The 18,723-nt window shown below is 41.1% G+C and overlaps 1 protein-coding gene across 1 annotated transcript in view; it reads left to right on the top strand.

Annotated features, from left to right (window-relative positions):
- Window positions 1-18,723, top strand: part of GPC3 (glypican 3) — a 719,980-nt gene that overhangs the window by 28,801 nt on the left and 672,456 nt on the right. The window contains exon 2 of the mRNA XM_072627102.1: window positions 6,356-6,517. Coding sequence (XP_072483203.1) covers window positions 6,356-6,517 — 162 coding nt within the window. The remainder of the gene's footprint in view (window positions 1-6,355; window positions 6,518-18,723) is intronic.

Here is an 18,723-nt window from a genome sequence, read left to right as displayed (position 1 = left end):
ACTAAATGTTGGCTTAGCTGAAGTGCAGGATGTATTTTCCTTCTTGCTTTAGCTTATCTACTTTTTATATGAAGTACTTGCTGTTTATCTATACTTGTAATCTTGCCCTACATCTTACTTTTTATGGTATCCTTATTTGTAATGTAGTTCCTTTTACAATGCTTTGCTTAATTCATAGGCTTTTCTTCCTATCCTCTTCACTTTTAGGAAAAAAGATGCAAGTGCATGGTAACAAGGTTGTACTCTTATGATGGATTCATTGGGACATGTGCATTTACTCTTTATCCTTTTTCTTGGAGTGTTTTCAGCTTGTTTGTTGATCCTATTCAAATCTGTCTCCTTAAATTTATTTTCCTTTCTTTAGAAGATTTCTTTCCTTCCTGTTTGAGGAATCTTGAACTCTTATCATTTTCTAGGCATTTTCTTAGATTATAAACCACTTTTAGCAATCCTGATAAATTGTTCCTGTTTTTTTTTTTTTTTTAACCAATTCTTAAAACAAAGGCACTGGGGAGGGTATTTTTTTGACCAGTTCTTAAAACAAAGACACTGAGGAGGAGGGTGGACAGGTTTTTTTTTCCTATTTAAATATAATAGAAGTTAGTCTTAATTAAAATTGCACTTGATTATTTTATATTAAACCTATTTTCATATTAGTCATATTGTACATAAGAATTAGAACCAATGGGAGAGTCCACCCAAAAGAAGAAACACACAAAAAAAGTACGAGAGAACAAGAGTGAGAGCAAGAGAGAGAGAGAGGGAAAATAATATGTTTTGATCTGCATTCAGATTCCATGGTTCTTTTTCTAGGTGTGGACAGTACTTTCCACCATGGATCTTTTGGAGTTGTCTTAGATTCTTGCATTGCTAAGAAGAGATAAATTTATCAAAGTTAGTCATCATATAATGTGGCTGTTACTGAATACAATGTTCTCCTGCTTCTGCTCACTTTGCTTAGCATCAGTTCACGTAAGTCCTTTCAGGTTTTTCTGAAGTCTGCCTGCTCATCGTTTCTTATGGCACAATAGTATTCCTTTACAGTCATATACCACAATTTGTTCAGCCATTCCCCAACTGATGGGTATCTCCTCAATTTCCCATTCTTTGCCACCACAAAAAGAGCTGCTACAAATATTTTTGTACATGTCAGTCCTTTTCCCATTTGTATGATGTCTTTGGAATACGGACCTAGAAGTGGTGTTGTTGGGTCAAAGGGTATAAAGTTGTACTTTTCACAAAACATTGTGTTTATAATGTTTTGGGGTTTTATTCCTTTAAAGAGTTGTTTCAATTTTTTCTTGAACTGGCAGGGATAGTAAAACTGTGGGATTTATGTGAGCTTAGGTCAAAGAAAAGTTGTGGAATGCTTTAATATGTCTTTCTGAATTATTACATCGAAATTAAATGAAATTACTTATTTAGTTGCTCAGGAAGTAACCCAGCTTCATGGTACAATGGCAAGAAAAGAGTAGGATTCAATAAGCCTCCATCTATATCTTGTCTTTGCTCTTTGTATAACCCTAGTTTCCCTACTTTCTTTGTGCTTCAGTTTCACCCTTGTAAAGTGGAGACTGTCGGACTGTTATTATAGTAAGCAGAACAAGCATTATGGGACTTTGAGGTAGAGGAGAGTATGGGTGTGCCATATGTGGAAGTCTCACCTGTGTTGTACAGAGACTTACACACTTTTCCCAAAGCTTAGTGTATTTGCCAACTGGATAGCAAGATGTGAAAGTATCTGTTAGGAACTAGTAGAAAATTGTGTGTATGTCTGTGTCTGCATCTGTGTATACCCAACCAACCTTATTTCAAATCTAATTCAGAAGTCATCTAGCTAGTCCAACTCCCTCATTTTCCAGATGAGGAAACTGAGGTTCATGGAGGTGAAATGACTTGCTCAGGGTCACATTGGTAGCTATTAAATGGCAGAGTCAGCACTTGAATTCTGGTCTTCTGACTCCAGCTTCAGCCTTTTTTCCATTTTGCCCCAGTAAACTCCATTCCCTTTCATCCTTCTTTTTGGAATATCGTTAAACTTTGCAAGTTTATGTAGTAAGAGCCTAGTGAACTCAAACTGGCTATGGTTTTCTTTCCCTGTAGAGAATCATAAAGCTTTTGTGTTTAGAGCACATTTAAAATAAGCTTGAAGCTTGTGTAGAAGAGAGTTTAAATTTGATTTCCTATAAATGTCACTGTCTCTAAACCCCAAATGGTATTTTGGCTTCACCCTCTTACGCGGTGCTTGGTTAGATTTAGTGACAACTAGCCCCTCTCCTGTTCTTGGCAGCAGTTTCCTCCAGGGTAGCTGAATAAATAGGATAGCCCTTTGAGTCAGTTCCCCTGATTGAGGACCGTTGTCATCTGAGCCAAAGCAGGAGGAATTTGATTTCTGACTTTAAAAAGTAAAACCTGTCAAAATCCATTTCAGGTGAAGATAACCGAAACAATTGCTCATACTTACACAGGGGCTGCTTTAATGCCCTTGGTAGAGCAAGCATACACATAAGCTGCCCAATATTGCCTAGCAAATGTTATTTCACAAAGTCATTAGAAACTGGAAATCAAGGGGATGACCATCAATTGGGGAATGCTTGAATAAATTGTGGTATATGAATGTAATGGAATACTGTTGTGCTATAAGAAATGATGAATAGGAAGACTTCAGAGAGGCCTGGAAAGACTTATATGAACTGATGCTGAGTGAAAGGAGCAGAACCAGGAGAACTTTGTGCACAGCAACAACCACAATGTGTGAGGATTTTTTCTGGTAGACTTAGTACTTCATTGCAATGCAAGGACTTAAACAATTCCCAATGGACTCTTGAGGCAAAATGCCTTCCACATCCAGAGAAAGAACTATGGAATTTGATTGCAGAATGAAGCAGACCATTTCTTTTTGTATTATGTTTTGTTTTGTTTTATAATTTCTCCCATTCATTTTAATTCTTCTATGTAACATGACTGAGGTTTAAGTATATTTAATAGGAATGTATGTGTAGAACCTATATAAAATTGTATGCCATCTCAGGGAGGGAGTGGGGAGGTAGGGGGGAAGGGGAAAGGGAAGGGCAAAAATCTAAGATGTATGGAAGTGATTGTAGAACCCTGAAAACAAATAAAATAATTCAATTTAAAAAAAAAGAAATGATGAACAAGAATACTTCAGAAAGACCTGGAAAGACTTATATGAACTGATGCTGAGTGAAAGGAGCAAAACCAGGAGAACTTTGTACACAGCAACAACCACAGTGCGCGCGAAATTTTTCTGGTAGACTTAGTACTACATTGCAATGTAAGGACTTAAAAAATTCCCAATGGACCCTTGAGGCAAAATGCCTTCCACATCCAGAGAAAGAACTATAGAATCAAATCGCAGAATGAAGCAGACCATTTTCTCTTGTGTTTTGTTTTGTTTTATGGTTTCTCCCACTCATTTCAATTCTTCTATGCAACATGTCTAAGGTAAAAATGTATTTAATAATAAGAATGTATGTGTAGAACCTATATAAGGTTGCATGCCATCTTGGGGAGGTAGGGGAGAAGGAGGGTAAGTGAGGGGGAAAAAAATCTAAGGTATATGGAAGTGATTGTAGAAAACTGAAAACAAATAAAATAATTTTAAAAAATTGCATGCTAAAAAAACCCACAAAAAACCCCCAAAGTCATTAGAAAGTATTCCCAAAACCAATTATCAGGAAGGAGTACCCCTTTATTCCATTAATCTTGAAGAAGTCATGGCCTCCCTTTAATGTATTTTTCATAACATTAGATGAGTTATCCCCATTTTATGGAAGCAGAAATTGAAGCCCCGAGAGATTGATTTGGCTGTGGTCACATAGTAAGAAGGAGCAGGAGCTGGACCATGGCATCTCAGTTTGGAGAGAATCCTGAGAGGCCATATAGACCAATCTATACCTGAACAAGGAGTCCCTCTATAATAATTCTGAAAAAGTGACCATCCAGCTTTTGTTTAAAGACTACCAGTGAAGGGAAGGAACTACTACCTGCAGAAATAGCCTGTTACATTTTGAGGTAGCTCTAATTGTTAGGAAGTCTTTCTTTTTCTCTCTTCCTTTACTCCCATCACTATGTACCTTATCCCTACCTCATCCTTGGTCTTCATCCTTGTCTGCCTTCCTATTTCATTGTGCCCTCTGGAGTCCCCACTCTTTTAACCAATTCTCCTTTATCCTAGATCTCTTCATTTTGACACTGTGTTTTCTTGTGCTAACAGAAACTCAGTTGAAGCCATGGCTACCCTATCCAATGCTTGGTTTTCCTTTCATGCCCCTTGGTGTACACGTACATACATACACACACACATACATGTATACACAAACACGTCAGAAAGATATCTTTCTGACGTGTTTGTGTCTTCTTTCTTGTCTTAAATATGATGCAGTGACCATAACTGAATTTGAACTTACTGACTTAACATTTTGCAGAACCTTGAAGTCATCATTTTGCACACACATTTTCAGTGTGCAGGCCTGAAGTTGCAAAAAGATATAGAAAATTGTGTAGAGTGTTCACTGATTTCAGTGCATCTCCTAAAGTCAGGAGGGAAGTGAAATGGAAAGGGTGCCAGAATTTGAATCGGAAGGACTGAGCTCTACTATTTACCACCTCGCTGTCCTTGAGAAACAACAGTAACAGTAATAATGGCTAAGTAGTGATTTAAAGCTGATAAATTGCTCTTTATACACTATCTCATCTGAGCTTCACAAAGAACTGAAGTAATAGTTCTGACAATGATGGTGATGATGACGACAACAAACTCCTATTTTTATAGTGTGATGGTGGGTACTCAAGATGTAATTAACCTCGTTTTACAAATGGGGAAACTGAAGCTCAGAGAGGAGGATTGCTAAACGTTCCTGGCCCTCAGTGTCTTCATCTGTAAAACGAACTAGATAACTCAGCAGTAGAGTCAGAAAATCATATATTTAGACTTGCAGGGGACCTTAGAGGCCATTTAGTCTAATGCCTTCATTTGACAGATGGGGAAACTGAAGTTCAAAGATTGAGTGGCTTGCTTAAGGCCACATAGTAAGTAAGGAAAATTTGAGCTTGGGTCCTCCTGACTCCAGGAGACATAGAGGCACCCTAGCCACCTTGTCATTATTCCTGCTTCAGCAGTTGCCTTAGATAGTATTGAAGGTCCCTTTTACCTCTTAAGTCCATTGATCTCATGATCTTTTGGGGTCTAGGCAAGAGGAACAAAATTGCCGACGTTGGTTTGTTTCCTTGTGGTTTTTGCCATTGGCCTGAGGGTGTTGTATAGCAAATGAAGATCTCTGGTTATCTTAACATTCTAGTAATTGAAGTTTTGCAGTAATTCACCGTTGACACAATCTGCCTTCTTTCTAATCGATAGACTTAACAGTACAGCTGAAGGTACACTTGTGCCTGTGGGATAAAGAGAGAAATCATCGTGTTTTACAGTTGTGATGAGACCCCATTCTTCAAGGTGCATTAATGTGGGCTATGGGAAAGGAGTGGCAAAGACAAGAGCTTGAGATTTTCTGTGTTAAACATTTGCACGAAAAAAACTATGAGGTCTTAGGATGAAACTTCATCCTTTTACTCGTACCAATTTAGATATTACTATTTCTTAATATACCTTAGTACTAGAAATAGGAGTTTAAATACTGCATCAGCTTAATGTTAGTTATTTAAAATAAATGAGTAATAAAGCTAAATGAGAAACATCAAGGACTACGGAATAGGGTACTAATGAATTTGACAATTAAAGAGATATTTACTAAGGACCTTCAGTCTGCAAAGCACTATGTTGGACCCTGGTGAGATGCAAAGTTTAGATAAGGATGGGAAGAAAGAAACAATTCATTAAAGCCTTTTTATGTTCCTGGTACTATGCTAAGAACTTTACAAATATCTCATTTTACCCTCTCAATCCTGTAAAATAGGTGCTATTATTAACCCCATTTGAAAGTTAAGGAAACTGAGACAGACAGAAGGCTAAGTGACTTGCTCACAGTTACACAGCCAGTAAGTATCTTAGTCTGGATTTAAACTCACTTCTTCCTGACTTCAAGTCCAGTGCTCTACTACACCACCTGGCTTCCTCTAATAAGGGTCCTTCTACCCATGGGAGGAATAATACTTAAATATAAAACAGTACACCATATTTCAGTGTATAAGAGAGGTACATAATAAAGTGCCAGTGAAGTCCGATGGGGAAAGTTATCACCACTTATATGATCCAGGAGAGCTTCCTGGGAGAGGTGGCACTTTCCTATCTTACAAAAAGAGCATCAGTGGTGCTGTTTGGCTTCTCTTGTGTGACCCGCTGGCTACTGAAACTCACTGAAAACTTGTTTTTTTCCAGGTTCCGACTTGCAAGTTTGTGTTTCCAAGGGTCCAACGTGTTGCTCACGAAAGATGGAAGAGAAGTACCAAATATTGGCTCGCTTGAACATGGAACAGCTTCTTCAGTCTGCAAGCATGGAGCTCAAGTTTGTGATTATTCAGAATGCTGCAGTGTTTCAAGGTGAGTCCTTGGGCTGGGCAGCTAGATAGCTTCATCTTTTGACTGTGTTGGGGAGGGGCGCACACTTGTGCTCGCATGTGTATATGTGTGCCCATTGGCCAAGTGAGAATGGAGTAGTTATCACTTTTATCTACATTAGCCTCTGATGCTCAGATCTTCTACTGAAGTGTCCCCATGATGGCTTAAACACACTTTCTTTCAAGGTTTGCCTGAATTTCAGGAAAGTTGTGTGTCATCAAAGTTCCTGGTCCTGACATTCTCTACTTGTCTGGGAACTATTCACTAATCTCAGGAGAATTAACTGAATGCCAAGTTGGGTAAGGAGGGTTTTTCATTTGTTGTGTAAATGATGCTTTCTCTCATCTTGCTGTATACCGTCTCTTAAGAAGAGAGGCAACGTGATTATTAAGCCTTGGAGTCACGACAGACTTGAGTTCCAGTCCTTCCTGAGATACTGGCTGTGTGACTCTGGGCAAATCACTTAATCTCTCTCTGTTCCACACAAGTTTCCAAGACTTCAAAACAGGCAAATTGCTTACGTACATTGGGAGAGGGAATTCCCAAACTAGAAATTCCCCACTCCAATGGGGAATAAAGAAGAAAAAGTAATTCAAACCTCTAATTTCAGTCTGGAATGAGATTGTATTGTTTCCTGGAGATGGTTTTTGGATAGTCTTTTTAAAAATACAGCTAGAGTATTCTCATTTAGAAAGTGAGAAAAATTGACTTGTTGGAACCTGTTCTCTCTTCTTTGAGGCTTGGCATCCTGCAAGTCCGTTCTTACTTGAGTTGCTAGATGTTCTCCTTTCTCTCTTCATGTCGTTTCTCCCATACAGTCCTTTGTCGCTGCTCACATGGCCACCCCTCAGGGTCATCCTCATACTGCCCTCCCCATTCTAGTACATCCCCCCCTCAGTTGCCCAGGTGTTTTTTTCCTGCAATGCACATGAGACCCTGTTATTCCCTTACTTGAGAAATTCCAATCTTTGCTTATTGCCTCTAGGATAGAATATAAACTCTTCTAGCATTTATAGGCTCTCATTAAATCCTGGCCCCAGACTATTTTACCAGCTTCATTATCCATTGCTCCCCTTCTCGCATACTATAGTCCAGCCAAACTGGCTTCACTCCATCTCCCATCTCCATACCCTTGTGCTGGCTGTCCTCTATGCCTGGAATGTACTCTGCTCTTGTCTTTGCCTCTTACACTCCTTGGTTTCCTTCAAAACTTAGCTCAAGCACGGCTTTCTCCATGAAGCATTTCTTTCCCAAGCTTCCTGTCAGTACTGTCCCTCACTAAACTACTTGGGGTTTGTTTTGTTTATATACTGTATATGCATATATCTGTGTAGGTTGTCTTCTTCCAGTAGAATGGAAACTTCTTGAAGGCAGGAGCTGTTTTGTTTTTGTTGTGTCCCCAGTGCCTCGAATGATACCTGGCACATAGTAAGTCCTTAATAAGTGCCTTTTGAATGAATGCATCCTTGCCTCACCATGACTGATGAAGGTGGATGCTCCACCCCTAAAGATGGACTGAGTATGGAGCCTTGCTTCCCTCAGAACCTACTGCCTCACATGGGTTCATCTACCCATTTGCCTCAGTTAACATACATGTGAAAAGGTGCAGGATTACCATGAGTGCAGAAATCCAGATAATCCCCATGCTGCACTGGTAACCAGTTAATAAAAGACCCTTAGCAAAATTGCTGTTTATTGAATTGAATTGGGTGAATCTCCTATGGAAGAATTAAAGGAGGACCCAGGTGGGAATCACACAAGATGAAAAATCACAGATGGGCTGCAATCTGTCCCATTGGAGCCCACCTAGTAGGCTGATGAGATTGTGTACCCATTGAAGTATAAGAATTCAGGCAGGTCCTGAAATAGATAGGAGACTGACCTGGCCCAGAAGCAGAGTGGTTGGAAATGATGGGAAAATGGGATAGATTTGAAGAAGGAAGGAAAAGCTGAGCCAAATTATCTTCTGCTTCAGAGATACCTTTTGGTTGAATTAATTTATTTGTAGATGGTTCATTTACAAAATACATGGTCCTTCAGAGGTACTATTAGACAGCTGCTTGGTTGGAGAGAGGAGTCACAGTGTTTCATGTAGTTTTCAAACAGACAAAATCAAAGATTGCCTTTCATCTGCTATTGGTAATGGGATGTGGAAGAAAGAACACTGTGACCACCAGGATTAGAATCCCAGCTTATGTGACCTTGGCAATGTCAGTTTACTCAATCAGGGCATCAGTTTCTTCATCTGTAAAAAATGTGGGGGTCAGTCCCTTCCTTCTCTAACATTTTTTTGGTTCTGTGACTCTATTTGACTAAAACTAACTGTGACACAACTGATGAATGTTCAAGGATAGTATGTAATTATGGCTGCTAGGTGGCACCAGAGTGCACAGAAGAGTAGTCCTGGAGTCAGGAATCCACAAGTTCAAATTCAGCCTCAGACACAGATACTGGGTGAGGCACTTTACTCCTGTCTGTCTCAGTTTCCTTAAATATAAAATGGAGCTAATAGCACCTACCTCACCCTCCCAGGGTTGTTGTGAGGCTCAAATGAGATAATATTTGTAAAAGCACTTTGCATAGTGTCTGGTACATAACAAGTGCTATATGTTAGTTGCCATTATTATTTATTAATTGTCAAAGTTCATAATAGAGGAGAGCAATCATTTGTTTCCTTTTTCCTGTACTTATACCTTATACTGAACACTCATTCTGGGGACCCCAAACGGCATAAAGAAGTTACTGACTTCTAACCATCACATTGAGGGTAACTCTTACCCCAAATCCCTAATTTCTTCCTCAACAGGGCTTTGAACCTTGACCACTGGAATGTTGTTGTAGTTCCGGTCATGTCTGACTCTATGTGATTCCATCTAGGATTTTCTTGACAAAGATCCTGGAGTGATTTGCTATTCCTTCTCCAGCTCGTTTTACATATGAGGAAACTGAGGTAAACAGGGTGAAGTGACTAAACATGTCTGAGGTCTGATTTGACTCCAGGCCTGGGGCTCTATCCACAGTGCCACCTGGCTGCTCTGATCATTGGAGTAATTTCTCATTTTCTACTTCCATTTGCCCATCTGAGTGATATAATATTGTTCTTTGATATTTCTCTCTGCAACCATATCAAGATGGGTCATGTTTAACGTGTCCTCGAGTCATGATGTCCTTTTAAATAATGGCTGGCCCAATTGGAGTATGTAAGCTGTGAATATTTATTTCCTGGTTTCTGGACTTCTGACCAATAGAGGTTCCTGCATCTTCAACTGGAAGGGACTTTAGAGGCCAACAACAACAACAGTCCAATCTCCTTATTTTACACATGAGGAAACTGAGACCCCGGAAGATTTAGTTACTTGCTCAAAATGACATAGGTACTAAGCATCAGAGGGTCACTAGAACCTGGGTCTACACCCACATAAAACTGCTGGGGTTTGTTGATAGAGGGAGCTTTTCAGCTTCTGTATTTCAGTTTTCAAGAGGCCTTTTGCCCTTATAAATTGAACCTAAGGTACTTGGCTACAGTCGCTGGAGTATTCTTTTCCTAATAGTGTTTTGTTAATGATTGGTGCAGTAAAATAAAGTTGTTTATTTTCATTGTTTGCCTCATTTGCTCAATTTCATTTACTTAGATGTGCTTGGTAATATAGGGGCAGCCCAATGCTTCTCTGTTTCTGCTTAATTAATTCTTCTTGGGAAAACTTCTATGAAAGCAAAAAGAATTCCTTTCTTTTTTCCTTTCTTCCTCTCTCTCCAGTACAACTACTCTTTCGTTTTATTCTTTCCCCCCACCCCCCCCAGAGCCTGTGATGATTCTGTAACTTATAAAAGAAACCATCTTCCTATTTGGTTGAGTCTTTCCTTCATTCCCTACTGAGAAGGCATGCTTCTTATGAATAGCTGCCCTGTCATGGCTCCCAAGGCACCATGATGCTTAGGCCCTAGCTTGGCCTCTGCCTGCATCTGGGGCTTGGCAGTCACCAATGCTGTCATTTCATGTTTTGATTAAATGCATCCTGGCAATGTTTGTTCTGCTTGATTGACTGCCCTCCATTCTGTGTGACTGCCTAGGGTCATCCTTTCTCTTTAGGTCATTTGGCTCAGGGCAGTTGACCTTGGATGAGGTAGATTCGTAGGACTGTGGAATAAGTTGTAACCTTTGTTATTGGAAACTTGTGTCACTGGTGTAATTTGTCCTGGAACAGATTGCCATCCAGAATAGGACCTTGGAGTTGGGTTTCTTTAGCCTGACATTTGATCTGAAGTCTGAGGTCTCATTGAGACCAGGGTCTCTTTCCAAGGCCACTATGTGATGTGATTTTTCTAGTTGCCAGAGTCCTTGTTGTTGAACTCTGTTTCTTGTTAAAGTGCAGGGGGGCACCTCGATAAGAATGCTCAAAGATCCAGTTCACTAGAGCCTGGGGCTAATCTTAGCATTGCTGGCCTTTCTTGAGCTCTGGTTCTCCAGATCATGACCCTTCTGCCTCAGGCCAGACGAGGAGAGTGGAGTTTCCCAGACCCCCATTCTCCCAGGGGTCACATAAACACAGGCCAGAACTCTTGGAGGTCCAGCCTTGCTGGAGCTTTGCCACCACAGACAGTATCCAAACTCATATGTGAGGATGCAGGGCCTGGAAAGCCTGCTGTCACCAGAGCCGTCATGGGAGTTGAATTCCATCGCTTGGCCCTGGTCCCAGGTTTCACTCTAGTAGTGTTGTGTCATGCAGCACCTGAATAATCTCTTCATAGACTCCAGTGGCCACTGTTAATCACTGGTAATATCCATTTGCTAGTGCTTATAGAGAATAGCAACTCTTGGTATATCATTCTGTGCAGTGTTCCAGCATGGTATATGTGTCTCCTTGGGATGGCTGTGGCTTTCTATATTGGTCATTTTCTCTTCCACAGTTGCATTTGCTTCTTTGGGTGCCTGAAATACTTCTCGGCATGGGATAGTGTAATGAGTACTGGATTTGCTGGCAGAGTACCTAGACTTGAGGTTCAATCTGCTAGCTGTGGGATCTGGGGCATTTGACTTCTGTTCTCTGAGCTTCAGCTTTTCTTTGGTAAAATGGGAATGACACCTGCCCTGCCTCTTTCCGTTTTGGGACTCTTGAATTGAAATGGAGGACTGAAAACACATTGCCAAGTGACTTATAATCAGGAGAGGGTTCCTGGTCTCTAAGTCTTTCTTGAGTGTAATTGTATGTCTCCTGAGGAAGGTTGGGAAAAGGAAGGCATTGTGTTCTCCGTCCTTTTACCTGAATTCAAAGAGCCCCTCTGGGAAGACGGTTCAATTCAACAAACATTAAGTGCCTACTTCTTGCTCAGCAATGAGCTACACACTGGGAGAGGTGCAAGACTCAAAGAAGACATTATCAGTGCTTCTTGGAGTTTATAATAGTGTGTGTGTGTGTGTGTGTGTGTGTGTGTGTGTGTGTGTGTGTGTGTGTGTGAGAGAGAGAGAGAGAGAGAGAGAGAGAGAGAGAGAGAGAGAGAGAGAGAGAGAGAGAGAGAGCTACAGCACATCCCCAAATGACCATAACGTGAAACAGAACACGGTAAGTATGTAAGAGAATACAATCAGTATGCCATACAAGATATAAGAGAAAATAGTCATTTCTGGCTTAGGAGGAGTGAGTTTATTCAAGCTAAGTCTTTGAAATCCTATCCATCTTAAAATGGAGAGATGGGGGAAGGGCAATTCTAAGCCTAGGGAATGATGGTAGCTACCATTCAGAAGAAGAACAGGGTAGGGGAAGGGGCTTCATGGCAAGTGACAATGAGGACTTTAGTTTGGTTGGAGAATAAAGTATGGAGAAAGGAGTAGTGATGTTGAATCATGTCTGATTCTTTGTGACTTCATGAACCCTACCATCTACAGGATTTTCTTGGCAAAGATACTGGAGTGGTTTGCTATTTCCTTCTCCAGTGGCAAACAGAGGTTAAATGACTTGCCCAGGGTCACACATCTAGTACATGTCTGAGGACAAATTTGAACTCAGGTCTTCTTGACTCCAGGCTCAATGCTCTATCCATTGAGACACATAGCTGCCTCCTCTGAGCCAGAAATGAACCAGCTATGGAAAAAGGGAGTAGGATAAGAAAAAATTAGACCAGGATGTCAGGATGAGGAGTTTGTCTTACTTGGCAGGTAGCATGGACATGCATAGGGAACATTAATCTGGGGAGAGGTGGGAAGGATGGTTTAGAGTGGTGAGATTCAATATGAGGCTCTTGTGAGGATATCCAGGGTAATGAGGTCTTGTATTAGAGTGGGAATGGAAGAGAAGGGATAGTTTTGAGAGATCACAGAGGGAGAAATGGACAGGATTGCCTTTTCCCTTTTCTTCACCTCTTATATCCACAGATGACTGCAGATTTTCCAGTATGACTTACAGAAATAGGGAAGTAAAGAGGATATAGTATACTTGGAGTCTGAGTGAGTCATAAAGGTAAAGATGAGAAATATGAGCCTGGAGATCAGGAATCCCCAAATTAGGTTGGGGATTCATCTGCATAGAGCTAATATTGAAAGGTATGAGTTGACAAGGGCAAAAAATATACAGAGAAAGAGTTCCCAGGAATCCCCACAGAAAGAAATAAGGGCTAAAAGGATACATTTAGAGATCTCCCAGGCTACCTGGTCCAGCCCTCAGGTCCTCTGAATTCTTTGTACCACACAGTGAAGGAGGTGGGAAGGGAGTGGTTAGGAGAGGTAGGTAGAATACCAGAAGAGTATAGTGCCTCTGGAGCTGAAGGAGGAAGAGAGTATCAAGAGAGGAGGAGTTAGGAAGTGATAAATTCTATGGAGAAAGTTGAGCAGGATCTAAAGATTGAGGAAAAGATTTGATCCTTGGAGAGCATTTTCAGTAGCATTATAGGGACAAACGTCAGATCGTAAGGGACTGAGTAGGTGGAAAGGAAGTAGAAGCATCAGGTATAGATCTGCAACCTACAAAGGGGCAGGGGTGAGGGGGAGAGACAGGAGTTTGGTATGTACCAAGGCAAATTTAAAAACAACATGGAGGATACTTAAACATGTTTGTAGGCAGAAAAAATTGAAGATGCTACAGAGAGAAATGATTGTAGAAAGAGGGAGATAAGATGTAAGGGAATCCTTAGTCTTGGTAAAAAGTAGGAATGTTTTCCTTAGAGATTAAGGAAGAAAGAAAATCTGTGAAGCCCCTGAAGTTTTGAGGTGTAGAAGATGAGAACTGAGGGAGCTCCCTTTGGCTGGCCTTGATATCAGCTAAAACCTAGGCAAGGTCATCTTCTATGATTGTGGGTAATTAGATAGGGGATCAATAGGTGTTAAATACGATTGCCTCAGGACCCAGCTGATAGTTTTATAGCTTAAACATATAATGGACTAAATCAGTGGTTTTCCCCAGCTATGCCCAAGAGCAGGAGAGGAGGTTTCCTAAAGTTGAGGATTAGTAGATCAGGAATGAGAGAAGGTTGGGGGATTTGAGATGATAACAGACAGATCTTGCTGTGGCAACTAATGGATCAAGGCTGGATGGACAGAGAAATTGAAGGTTGCATACAAGAGATAGGCTGGGAGAATAGGGAGAGGCTGAGGTAATGATGAGCGCAAAATGTAGGGTTAGCTATAGAATCAATAGAGTGTTAGATCTGGAGATTATCTAGTTTAGCCTTCTCATAAGACAGAAGAGGAAACTGGGTCCCAGGGCAGAGAAGAGACTTGTCCTAAGCAATATAGTAAATGGTAGATTCAGAATTTGAACTCAGGCTTTCTGTCTACATATCTAGTGCTATTTTTGTACAAAGGACATTTGAAAGTAGAATAGAAGAACACATGTTATCAGAAAGGATTTCCAGGCTTAGATGAAAGGCAAGGTGGTTTGATGGAAAGAGCTCTGGATCTGGGTTCCATTCCTAGACCCTTTCTCTTACTACTTGGGTGATCCTGGAAAAGTCATTTCCCCTCTCTGGATCTCAATTCTCTCATCTGCGAAATGGGGACAGTTTGGACTAGAATGATCTCTGAGTTCATTTTTAGTTCTAAGTCTAATCTATGATATAATGTGGTACCCATTGCAGAACATTCCGGAATTTGTAATGCTCCTCGAAGGAGAATATTGTTTCAGGGAAAAAGTGAGAGTGTAAAAGGGAGTACTCTGGAGAGCCTAAGGGAGTTTGTGAGGGGGTTGGGGATGAAGAGGTCACAGTACACTGGTCTAGACTGGGCTAGAGGAGGAATAGAACTCATCTGAGTAGAGAGAACAAGAAGATAATGGTGAATCTAGCACAAAACTAGATAATAGAGATTGATGAATGAGTGGATTGGGAGGCAGCCAGGGGTGGCATGGTGACAGAGGTCAAGGGGTGTTGCAAAGAAGTTGGTATTCAGTTAATGGAAGAATTTGGCAATAGTTATTTTGTTTAAATTCCAATTTAAATGTTTGTGTGAGTGGATATTGCTTTAGCAGAATGTGCCCAGTCAGCAAAGGAGCTGGAAAGAAGTACATTTGTATGATTTCAGGTTGCCATGGCAGAGTGTGCCCTCAGCTGATCATCTTTCCATTGTCTGGATGGTAGGAGTAAGGTCTCCAGCAGGGGAGGAGATGAAAGAAAAGGAATACTATACTTGTCTGTCACACTTCACAGGTGGTATGAAGCACCCGAGGGGGCACCGTAGAGCATCTAGTAAGAAGGCGGCAGAAAGGAGCTGGAGTACAACATGTTGTCTATCCTAGGATGCCTCAGCTCTGACCTGATGCTGACTCTTTGGGCAGTGGGAGGGACAGAGCTGAAAGAGCAATATCATGCCAAATGAACTTTGTTAGAGTAACTCAGCCTTTTCCAAATAACTCTAATTTCTCTTGTAGGGGAAGATGGGGTCAGAGCCATGCCAATGGCCTCTCCTTGGTGGCCTTATATCTTCCCTGAAGGTTTCTATGAATCTATGGTTGGAATAGGAGATGGAAGAGCCCAACAAAACAGGCCTCAGATCTTCCCAGTTGCTCCTCATGGAGCTTCGGTTGGGCCAGGAGATAGAAGAGCTAGAATGACTGCCCACATAAAAAGGTGTTGGGCCTTCCCTAGTGGACTCCCTCAAACTCTTGTTGAGCCAGGTGATGGAAGAGCTAAAGGAACTGCCTCTTTCAGAAGGTCTCAGACCTTCCCTTATAGTTTTCTTGAAGCTATGGCTGGAGTAGATGCTAGAGTTGGAGTAACTGCTGATCCCAAGGGGTCTTGGGTCTTCCCTAATAGTCCTTATGGAGCTATAATTGGACAAGCAAATGCAAGAATTAGACAAAGTGCATACCCTATGGGGGTCTTCCCTGATGGTCTCCATGGAGCTGTGGTTGAGGCAGGAGACAGAAGAACTATAATAACTGGCCATCCTAGGAGCTCTTGGAATTACCACCCTGAAGCTTTCCATGGAGCTATGGTTGGGCCCGCAGATGGAAGAATTAGAGTAAGTGACCATTCCAGGAAGTCTTGGGTTTTCCCTGTTGGAGCTGTGGTTGAGCAAATAGATGGAAGAATTAGAAGAACTATCTATCCCAGAGAGCCTCAGATCTTCCCTGATAGTATTCATAGAAACATGGTTGGGAGAGGAGATGGAAGTCCTAAAGTAACTGGCCACTTCAGGAGGTCTCGGGCCTTCCATAATACTCAGCATGGAGCTACAGTTGGGTCAGGAAATGTAAGAGTTAGAGTAGCAGGACACCCAAGGATCACTCAGGCCTTCCCTGAAGGTTTCCCTGGAGCCATGGTTGAGGCAGGAGATGAAAGGGCTATGGTAGCTGATTAGCCTAGGGAATCTCAAGCCTTCCTTGATTGGTCTCCATGGAGCTATGGTTGGACTTGAAAATGGAAGAGCTAGAATAACAGTTCATTGTAGTGGCTCTTGGCCCTTCAATGATGGTCTCCATGGAGCTATATTTGGGCTAGGGGATGAAAGATCTTGATTAATGGCCCATCTGAGGAAACTCTTGGGTCTTCCTTAATGGTTTACATGAAGTTATGATGAGTAAAGAGATAGAAGATGATAAATGGACCATCTGGGAGGATTTGGGGCCCTCTTTGAAAATCTCTCTGAAGTCTTGGTTGGAGGAGGAATATAGAAGAGCTTGAATGTTGCTCTATTCTAGATCTCAAGGCTTTCTCAAAGACCTCAGAGGGTGGGGTAAAGATGGAAGAGTTAGAGAGCATTGCCCTTCCTTGGGGTTTTCAGGTTCATTCCTCCTGGGGCCATGGAGTAGTTAGAACATAGTCCTCATACCCTTATTCTCCCAAGCAGCCTCAAAGCTCATTATCACAGTTTATGCTGAGTTTCTAGAAAGCAGGCGCTAGAGGGTCACCCTCTCCTCCCATGTTATTTTTCAGAACTCTCTCAGGGATGGCATTGTTTAGGTTAAATGTTTATGTTCTATACAATGTTAAAGAATAAAGATGCTTTTTGCCGTCAGAATTTTCTTCCTTATCTCCATAATTTTGAACGACATTTTGGTTGGGATGCAGGATCAGTCTTCTCATTGATTCTGTCATGGTTAGAGAACAGCTTTAAAAATTCTGGGTCCAGTGACCCCAACAAGAACAACACCCAGGGAATTTTTCTACTTTTGCCACATCTAGACAGGTCACAGAACACCTTTGCTAGAAAGAAGAGTATCTAGGTAGTGACCCTTACAAAAAAAGGACTTCACTCCCACAGAAATTCAATACTGCCAGAAGTCACTTCCTAAAGCCTCCTAGGTCCCCATCTGGCCCCACTATGGGCTCTTTGTGCATAATTAATGTTTCTAATACCAGGTGACTAACCACACCGAGTCTTGGCAGAAAGATACCTTCTGGGTCCCCCTTGATGGAGTCACCCACTAGCTGATACTGTTTGTGTTGAAAGGTTGCATTCAATTCCTCTCTACCTGTGGAGGGCAAAAACCAAGTGAAGAAATTTGCCTCTTTTCTTTCTCTTCTCCCTTTTGTGTTTCCATCTGCCCTTCACAGTTTTTAAATAATTTTATCCCTCTGGGTTTGCCCTCCCACCACTACCAGCCTTTTAATAAATCTGGCCAAGGTTAGTACATAAGCAAAGAATAACTCCTCAAGGCAATTATGATTGAAATAACTTCAGGCACTTTAATCAAGGAAAGTCTTTTGTTCCTCCCCCCCCACCCCAACCCCCTTCACAGTTAATATGTGACTAAATAATGGCTGCAATGTTGAGGAATGCATTTTTGAGATTAAATCATTTATTAATTTAGATTTTTATAGTACAGTAAGTCTTTAGAATAAGGCTCCAAGTTGTGTTCTCCATCTTCCTCTCTGCCCCTCCTGGTTCACCCCCCTTCGCACACCGACCTGTTAGCCCCCTTATTTTTCATGTTTCTCTGCATGAGTCTCACTAGACCTGAGCCTTGTTAAGGTCCAGGACATAAACTGATGTTATTCTGACATAGCCCTTTCTTCTTGGAAAATAATCCACAGGAGGGAATAATTACATTGACTTTTAATCAGAACTTAACTCATTTATTATAGCTAAATGTAACAACATTAAGCCAAATAGAAGAAATTTGGGAACACATACTATGAACATGAGGTAAAGTTACATATCCTCAAAAATGTAAATTATTAATCAAACCACTCAGCTGTACAGCAAAGCTCTAGTAATCCCATTATAAAAGAGTGAATTTCTCATCAGAGTCCAGAAGATGGTGAGTTTAATTAGTTCGCTTTGATGGCTCCCTGACTCAGGAAAATATCTTTGGTTACCAATTTTTTAAATGGGATTCTTTATTAGAGTTTCTGTTCTTTTCTTTTTTTAAAGCATGTGGGGTGGTTAAAGTCATTTAACTTGTAAACTCATAACTTTGGATTATGTCAAAGCCATAGAGTTTTAGCTGAATGTTGAATTCCAGAAATAAAGAGCACTGCAAATCTTTTTTCTCTGTGCCAGTTGGGCAGGAAGGTAGTCTTTGTGTTGATTAAAAATAACCTGGAGAAAATTGCCTTTAAAGGCAGCTGGAAGGTGGAAAAAATGGTTCACAGAAACTTCCAGGGCCTCAGTTTCCCCACTCTTAAAAAGAGGATTGGACAAGATCGTAAAGATCCCTTCAGTGTCAGATCACATGTTCCGATGACCTTCCATCATAGCCCTCATTTCAGGAGCACTTGTAACTTTTAAATCCTGGCATCAGCAGCAGCAGCAAAAA

This window comes from Notamacropus eugenii, chromosome X (genome assembly GCF_028372415.1).
Source record: "Notamacropus eugenii isolate mMacEug1 chromosome X, mMacEug1.pri_v2, whole genome shotgun sequence".
NCBI classification, from domain to species: Eukaryota; Metazoa; Chordata; class Mammalia; order Diprotodontia; family Macropodidae; genus Notamacropus; species Notamacropus eugenii.
This window is presented reverse-complemented; position numbering and strand designations above follow the sequence as displayed.